This window comes from Lonchura striata, chromosome 29, assembly GCF_050655825.1.
Source record: "Lonchura striata isolate lonStrDom1 chromosome 29, ASM5065582v1, whole genome shotgun sequence".
Lineage (NCBI taxonomy): Eukaryota > Metazoa > Chordata > Aves > Passeriformes > Estrildidae > Lonchura > Lonchura striata.
In genome coordinates this window covers 10,616,060-10,624,074 of record NC_140731.1, presented here as the reverse complement: position 1 = coordinate 10,624,074, position 8,015 = coordinate 10,616,060, and the positions used below count along the sequence as shown (strand labels likewise).

The 8,015-nt window shown below is 54.2% G+C and overlaps 1 protein-coding gene across 15 annotated transcripts; it reads right to left on the bottom strand.

The window, feature by feature from the left end:
• Positions 1 to 845: 845 nt before the first annotated feature.
• LOC146765044 (uncharacterized) lies at positions 846 to 4,867 on the bottom strand. 15 transcript variants are annotated; one of them, XM_085563023.1, is made up of 4 exons: positions 3,890 to 4,867; positions 2,865 to 2,942; positions 2,532 to 2,577; positions 846 to 1,688 (listed from the first exon to the last, which is right to left on the bottom strand). In XM_085563023.1, the coding sequence occupies exons 1-4, from the start codon at positions 4,343 to 4,345 to the stop codon at positions 1,090 to 1,092; spliced, it is 1,179 nt and encodes a 392-aa protein (XP_085419149.1). In that variant the 5' UTR covers positions 4,346 to 4,867; the 3' UTR covers positions 846 to 1,089. The 15 variants fall into 15 exon arrangements, 1 of the variants encoding a protein (XP_085419149.1); XR_014950440.1 differs by lacking the exon at positions 3,890 to 4,867 and having other exon boundaries at positions 846 to 1,759; positions 2,865 to 3,877; XR_014950436.1 differs by lacking the exon at positions 3,890 to 4,867 and having other exon boundaries at positions 846 to 1,762; positions 2,532 to 2,709; positions 2,851 to 3,876.
• Positions 4,868 to 8,015: the final 3,148 nt, after the last annotated feature.

Below are 8,015 nucleotides of genomic sequence, written 5' to 3'. Positions count from 1 at the left end.
GGAATTCTGATCGCACAAACCTTTCTACTCCCAAAGAATCACAGGGAACGGCTTCCTCTCAGCCCTACAGCAATGTGGGCACAAGTTGTGGGACCAAGTAAGCCTACCATCGAGTGTGGTCTATCCTACAGTAGTGCTTTCTCCGTTTCCTCTCTTAACAGAGAGGCTCCACTCAAAAGATACCATTGGTTGTATCTTCCCCAGGGACTAAAAGTCTCACCTACTATATGCCAGTGGTATGTTGCTCAGATCCTGTCCTCTGTTCGGAACCTATTTCCAGATGTAATCATTTACCATTATATGGATGATATCCTGGTCTGTGCATCAGAAAAAACTTAGATAAAGCAGTTAAAGGGACAGAAGCCCAAGACACCATCGCCAAGGTCCAAGAAGCCCTGTCTGCATGCCAAGCCCATTCCTTCAAGCCCAAGCTGCCTCTCCAGTCCGTCATTCTTGGAAAAGCACCCCAAATAAGTCTGAAAGTTTTATTTGCTATCAAATACATCCCAGCCACCCAGCCCCACACAATCCCCATCTCACTGTTCCAAACTGGGATCCCACTTCTCCCAATCTCCTCCCAAACCCATCTCACCCTGGCAGCTGTGGAATTGAGTGAATTTGGTGAGGGATTAAGTTCTTTTTTTGAGGTGGGAACAAACAATTCGAAGTGGGATTGTGCCTCTGTGGGTTAAAATTCAGTTGTTTTCAGTGGGACGTGAGTGATTTTCAGATGAAAGATCGATCCCTCTTGCCTTTTGGAGCACAGAGAGATTGAGAACAGAAAAAAATGCAGGTCGACACAAAAGGAGAAGCAGCCAGGTGTGTTCCCAACATGGATGACAGGGAATGTGGGTCACCAGGGCTGTGCCCGATATGGGTCCTCCAGTGGGGGGTGGAGTTTAGCTCTTCTTACACTTGGGGCACTTGCAGGGCTACCCTTACCGGTGCCTCTGTTGGTGTATCAGGTGAGAGCTCTGTGAGAATCTTTTCCCACACTGGGGACACTCATAGGGCCTCTCCCCAGTGTGGATCCTCTGGTGAACGATCAGGTTGGACCTCTGGATGAAGCTCTTCCCACACCCCCCACACTCATAGGGCCTCTCCCGTGTGAGTCCTCTGGTGCCTGACAAGGTGTGAGTTGTTCCTGAATCCCTTCCCATAGTCAGGGCAGCAGAAGGGTCTCTCTTCTGTGTGACTCGGATAGTGCACGAGGAGATGGGATCTCCTCGTAAACCCCTTCCCACACTTGGAACACTTGTAGGGCCGTTCCCCAGTGTGCATCCTCTGGTGCCTGATCAGGTTGGAGCTGTGGCTGAAGCCCTTCCCATACTCCCCACACTCGTAGGGCCTCTCCCCAGTGCGGATCCTCTGGTGCTTGATCTGCTCGGACCTCATCCTGAAGTTCTTCCCACACTCCAAGCACTTGTGGGGCTTCTCCCCATCATGGAGCTGCTCAGGGAACCCCAGCTTGGAGTTCTGGTTCGATCTCTGGGCACCTCCCTGGCCCAGGGTGCGTCTTTCCCCCTTAAATCCCCAAAATCTACATTTGCAGCCCGTCCTCATGCGGGATCTCTGGGACGTTTTCTCCCTGTCGGGTTCCTGCGCTGTGGAGCTGCTCAAAACGGCCTCTTCCACCAGGTTCTGCCATGGGGATTTGTCCTCCATGCTCTCCATCCTCAGCTCCTGCTCTGCGGGAGAAAGGACAAGGAGAGGCTCTTCCTCTTCCTTGCAGCTTCCCTGCGGCTGGGAATGGGAAATCCTGCTTTGGGGAAAACAAGGGATGAGCACATTGATTTTGAAGGTCCCTCTGCCCAAATCCATCTCTAGAAGTCCCTGGCCACCTGGGCTCCATAAAAACCTCCCAAACACCAAGATTCAGCCCTGAAAAAGCCTCCCAGGAGTTTCCCATCCCTGCTTGCTCCCCTTTGGTGTTCAGGGTTCCCCCCTGTCCCAGCTGCTGGGGTCACACTTGGATTGGGGGTCCCCCTTCTCCTCGCTGCCTGCCCTCCCCAGGCTGCTGGGAGTCCCAGCAATCCCAAAAGCTCCTCCCTCTTGGCTCTCCCCATTTAGGGTGCTGGGCTGCCACGAAACACTGATAGAAGCAGGGGTCCTGATGTTTCATTTTACCCATCTCGGAGTGCAAAGGACACACTGCAGCGGGACTTTCAGTATCAGTCAAAGCCAATGCACCTTTTATTGATGCCCTCAGCAGATGCAATAGCAGGGTTAGGAGATAAATGATAGAGAGACAGAGAAAGAGGGCCAGGGGAAATAGCTACCAACAGAGAGACGAAATCCTTGTGATCCAGCCAACAGATCCGTCTTGTCACGTCAGGGAAAATCCCAAAATCTTTGGTTAACTCAGGGGTCTTTTAAAGTTGAGGGAGCAGGTACAGGACAGTGGAGAATAAGCTGAGAACAAGCACAGACAGTGCAGTTCCGAACTGGACAAACCAGTCTCGGCAGCGAGCAGGACCCATTGTTTCAGGTCTGGTTGCCATGAAAAACCAGTCTTGGTCCAGTGATCACACCTGAGGGAACACTTGGCAGACATCCCACTTCGGTCAGGCCAGCGCCCTGTGTAAGAATTTTAAGGGTCTCAGTCTCAGACCATGGGAGGGGGCCTCAATCTCCATCCTTGGCGGCGGTGGTGGTGAGGCAGATGAGGGATCTTCCGTGGGGGATCACCAAAGTTAAAGCGAGCGGCATCTGGCCGAGAGGTGGGGAAATCAGACCCTCATTAACCCTGTTGTGATGAGCGGGGATTGTGCAGTAGGTGTAAGTGTACAGAGCACGCCGCTCATTGCCAGGACCTGCCAGGAGCAGCACAGCATGGCACAGCAAACACACCTGCAAACAATCACCTGGTGAGAATCCACCTCAACCAGGCCAGAACTGCACTCAGGGTCTGCAGGGTCTGAGTCTCTGTCCTTGCCATGGTCCTAAAATCAACCAAGAGCATCAAAATCCACTCTAAATCCACATGGTTTGGCCAAAAATCAGCCAAATGGGGTTAAAAGTAACCAAAGGGGTCTCAAATACACCAAATGTTTTAAAACCCAAAAGAAATGTCATAAAATCACCCTTTAATCTCTCAAATACGCCTAAAATCCACCCTGAAACTATCTGGTTTGGCCTAAAATCACCCAAAGGTACCTAAAATCACCCAAATGTGCCTGAAACCAACACAAGAAGACCAAAAATCACCCTAAAAAGGCTTGGTTCAACCTAAAATTGCCCAAAGAAGCAAAAAAACTACTCAGAAGGGCCCAAAATCACCAAAAATAGGGACCTAAAATCACCCACACAGGATTAAGATTCACTCACATGGGCCTAAAACCATCCAAAGGGATCTGAAATCCACCCTAAACCCCACCAGATCCGGCCTAAAATCAGCCAAAGGGGCCAAAAATCCACCCTGAGAGCCCCCAGACCCCAATCGGGCCCAGCCCAGGATGTCCCTGAGACCACCCCCAGACCCTTCCCAAGAGCCCACCCAGGACCCTTACAGGACCCTCCAGACCCCTCCACAAACCCAACCCGGCCCTTCCCCAGATCCCCCCAGGACCCGTCCCCAAAACCTCCAATACCCCCAGGCCCTCCCAAGACCCCCCTCTAGACCCCTCTCAGGACCCATCCCCACCCCCAAGGTCCCCCCACAAGGCCCCAAGACCCCTCCCCAGACCCTTCCTGACACCTCCAGGATCCTTCAGGATCCTCCTCCCAAAACCCCACACAGGACCCCCAGACCCCTCCCAAAACCCAGCCCAGGAATCCTTCAAGCACCCCCAGCTCCTTCCAAAACTCCCCCGGATCCCTCCCCAAAGGCCCCGATGCCCCCAGCCCCTCCCCAGCTCCCCTAGCCCCCAGCCCCAGCCACTGTGCGGACCCCCCTCCCCAGCAGCGCCGCCCCAGCCGCTCCCGCAGCTCCGGCCTCTCCCAGCACCTCCCCCGCTCTGGCAGCGCCGCCCGCAGGGCCCGCCCGAGCCCGCTCCCGGCTCCCTCTGATTGGCTGCCGCGGCGCGGGGAGGCGGGCGCTGCTGAGGGGAGCCGCGCGCTGATTGGTTGTTTCGGCACGGGGCGCGCCGCTATTGGCTGGGGAGCCCTGAGCACGGCGGAGGCGGGAAACTGTGAGGGGAGCGGGGCTGAGGAGGAGCTGAGGCGGGGCCGGGAGAGCTGGGGGGGTTTGGGGCGAGTCTGGGGAGAAATTGGGGATTTTGGGGAGTTTGACGGGAAATAGGGGGTGTGCGGTGGGTTTGGGGGCAATGCGGGGGTCTGAGGGGGCTTTGGTGGGTCTGAGGGGGTTTAGGGAGCTTTGGGTGGAGTTTGAGAGGGTCTGGAGCATTCTCAGGTGGGTTTAGGGGGATCTGAGGAGAATTGGGAGGGTCCGAGGTGATTTTGGGGGTGTTGTGAGAGGAACTGGGAATTCTGAGGGAATCTGGGGGTTCTGAGGGTGGTGTGGGGGAATTTGGGGGAATCTGAGGGGATTTTATAGGGTTTGTGGGGGAATTGAGGGGTCTGAGGGGGATTTGTGGCAGCCTGATGGGATTTGGGGGGTCTTAGGTGGTTCTGGGGTCAATTTTGGGGTAAAGTGGGGCGGGTCTGAGGGTACCTGGGGGGTTTAGGTGGGTCTGGGTGGATTTGGGGCTCTGGGGGCACCTAAAGGGGTGCCAGGGGGTGAAGGGGTCGCAGCCCCAGACGCCCCCTGAAGCCCCCCTGTCCCCACAGAGGGGTCCCGGCCCTGGCGGTGCAGGACCCCCGGCCCCAGCCCAGCATCTCCATCAGCAGCTGAGCCAGGAGATCAAGGAGGACGGGGGGCTGGGGGGTCCTGGGGGCTCTGAGAGTGTCCCTGGGTGTCCCCAGGGGCTCAGGCTGTCCCCTGGGTGTCCCCGAGCTGGAGAAGTCCCTCTGCGCCGTTTCCTCGCGGTTTGGGCAGATTTTGGACATTTTGGTGCGGCGCAGTCTCGACCTGCGGGGCCAGGCCTTCCTCACCTTCAGGGAGATGAGCAGCGCCACCAACGCCCTGCGCTCCCTGCAGGGCTTCCCCTCCTGCGGCAACCCCGTGGTGAGACAGAGACTGGGGGAGTTCTGACACTGGGGAAAGAACTGGAATGCTGGGGAAAAACCGCCAAACTCTGGCCTCAGATATCCCCAAAGTCCAACTTGGAATCCCTTCAAATTCACCCTGAACACCCCAAAGCTTCCCCTTCTATGACAAGCCCATGGTGAGACAGAAATGCTGCAGAAAAATCCCCAAATTTTGGGAAAAAAAATCCTGAAATTCTGGGAAAAAATCCTGATTTCATGGGGAACAAAAACTCCAAAATGCAGCCTCAAATATCCCAAAAATTCAACCAGGAACACTCCAATGGTTCCCCTTCTATGACAAGCCCATAGTGAGGGAGAAGTTGGAGGAGAAATCCTGGAATTTTGAGAGAAATCCTGAAATTCTGGAAAAAGCCCCCAAATCATTGGGAAAATGCCCAAATCCAGCCTCAAATATCCATAAAATGCGTGCTAGAACCCCCCAAAGCTTTCCCTTCTGGGACAAACCCATGGTGAGAGCATGGGGAAAATACCAAGCTTTTGAGAGCAATCCTGAAATTCTGGGAAAAAAGTGCCAGAGTCAATCTGAAACCCACCCAAAATCCTTCAATAAATACCCAAATCCAGCCAGGAACCCTCAGAATTCATCCTGAATCTTCCAAACCTTCCCCTTCTACCCCACAATGAGACCCAAATCCAGGCACCAGTCTACAGATTCTTGGAAAAACAGGAAATTCTGGGGAAAAGCCTGAAATCCGGGGAAGAACGGGAAATCCAGCCAGAAATCCACCCCCAATCCCCTGGAAATGACCCCAAATCCCTGTTGGAACCTCCCAAATTCCTCTAAATTCCCCCAAAATCCTGCTGAAATTCCCCAAATTCCTTCTAGGACTTGCCAAAATCCCTCACAAACGCCCCTGATTGCTCTTGGAACTGCCCCAAATCCTGTCTGGAACCTCCCCAAATCCCTCAGAACACCTGAAAATCCCTTGGAAAACCCCAAAATCCTTCTTGGATTCCCTCAGAATTCCTGCCAAAAACCCCTCAGCCCCAAATCCTCCCCAGATCCCCTCTGAATTCCCCTGAACCCCTCAGAAAGCCCCAAATCCCCTCTGGAACCTCTCCCAGATTCCCCCAAAATCCTCGGTAACAACCCCAAACCCCCCGAGCCGTCCCCAGCTCCCCCCGGAGTGATCCCAAATCCCCCCGGAACCAGCCCAGGTCCCCTCTGGAAGCTCCCCGGATCCCGGGGAAGCCGCAGATCCCCGGGAGCCGCCGGGCAGCGCCGGGAAAGCCCAAAGCCCCGCGGCAGTGCCGGATCCCGGCCGGAGCTGCCCCGGGAGCCCCGCGGGGCCGGGGCCGGGGCCGGGATGCGCCGTCCCAGCGGATCCAGCGCGCCCCGCCGGGCTCGGCCAGCGCGGCCCAGGGCAGGGAGCGCTGGTGGGGCGGGAGCGGGAGCGGGAGCGGAGCGCGAACGGGACCAGCGCAGAGCCAAGGGGGGAGAGGCCCCGGCCCCACAGAGAGCGGGGCCGGAGCGCGGGGCCGGGCGGGGATGGCTCGGCGATTGTTCCGGGCGATTCGGGCACTCGCAGCGATCTCTGCGGGATTCTTGGGGTGCTTCTGTGAGGTTTGGCTGGGATTTTGAGGGAAGTTTTCGTGGGGATTTTTTGGGTGGATTTCCTCGGACTTTGGGTGGGATGTGAAGGGAATTGGGGGCAATTTTTGGAGAATTTGAGAGGGTTTTGGTGGGATTTTGGTGCGGATTTTTTGAGTGGATTTGGGGTGGATTTTGTGGGATTGCGGGGCTTTCTGGAGAAATTCTTGTGGAATATTTTGAGTAATTTGGAGGGATTTTTTGTGTGGATTTTGTGTGATTTGGGGATTTTGGGGGGATTTTTGTGCAGGTTTTTCTCATGGATTCTGTGGGATTTTCATGGGAATTTAGTGGGTGGCATTGAGGGATTTTTCTGTGGCATTTAGGGGGATTTTGGGCGCGATTTTTATGGGGATTTTGAGGGATTTCTGTGGGCTTTGGGCTGAATTTGTGGACTTTTGGATGGAATTTTTGTGGGGATTTCCCTGGGATTTTGGGTGGATTTTGTGGGATTTTAAGGATTCTATGGGTGGAATTTTTTGTGGGAATTTGATGGTATTTTTTGGTGGGATTTTCTGTGAGGAATTTGAGGAAATTATTATTGGATTTTGGTGAGTTTTTGGGGGGATTTTATACGGAGATTTTTTGGGGGATTTTGGGCAAAGTTTTGGTGTTTTTTTTTTTTTATTGGATTTTGGTGAGAGCTTTGTGGTGTTTTTTTAAATTTTGGGGAGATTTTTGTGCTTTTTGTTGTTGTTGTTGTTGTTTCTTTGGGTTTTGTTTGTTTGTTTGCTTGTTTTGGGTTTTTTTTTGGGGGGGGGGGGTTTCTCTGGATTTGTGGCAGATTTTTTGGTGTCTATCCAGAGTGACTTTGGGCAGATTTTGGGCTTGGCTGGGGCAGCTTTGGGGCAGATTTTGGGGTTTGTCTCCCGTTTCCCCCAGCTGTGGTAAAGCCCCGAAGCACATCCTGCTCCTGCCCCAGCTCCCTGAGCAGCCCCAGGAGCTGATGCTCCCCGTGCTCCTCAGCCAGGGAGATCTGGGGCAATCCCGGCATTCCGGGCATTCCGGCCGGGCTTTGGGGCACTGCGGGGTTTTGGGGCTTGGGGGTTGAGAGGCTGAGGGGGGCTTGGAGCTGGATTTTTTTTGGGACAATATTGGGATTTTGGGGCGGAATGTCTGGGATTTTAGGGGAAAATTTCTGGATTTTGGGGGGAAAATACCAGGCTTTGAGATGGAGGAAATACTGGACTTCTTATAGAGGAAATGTCTTGTTTTTTTTTATGGGAAAGTTCTGGCGAATTTCTGGATTTTTTTAGGAGGGAATTTCTGAATTTTTTGGGGGGGAGTTTCTAGTTTTTTTGGGGAGGGATTTCTG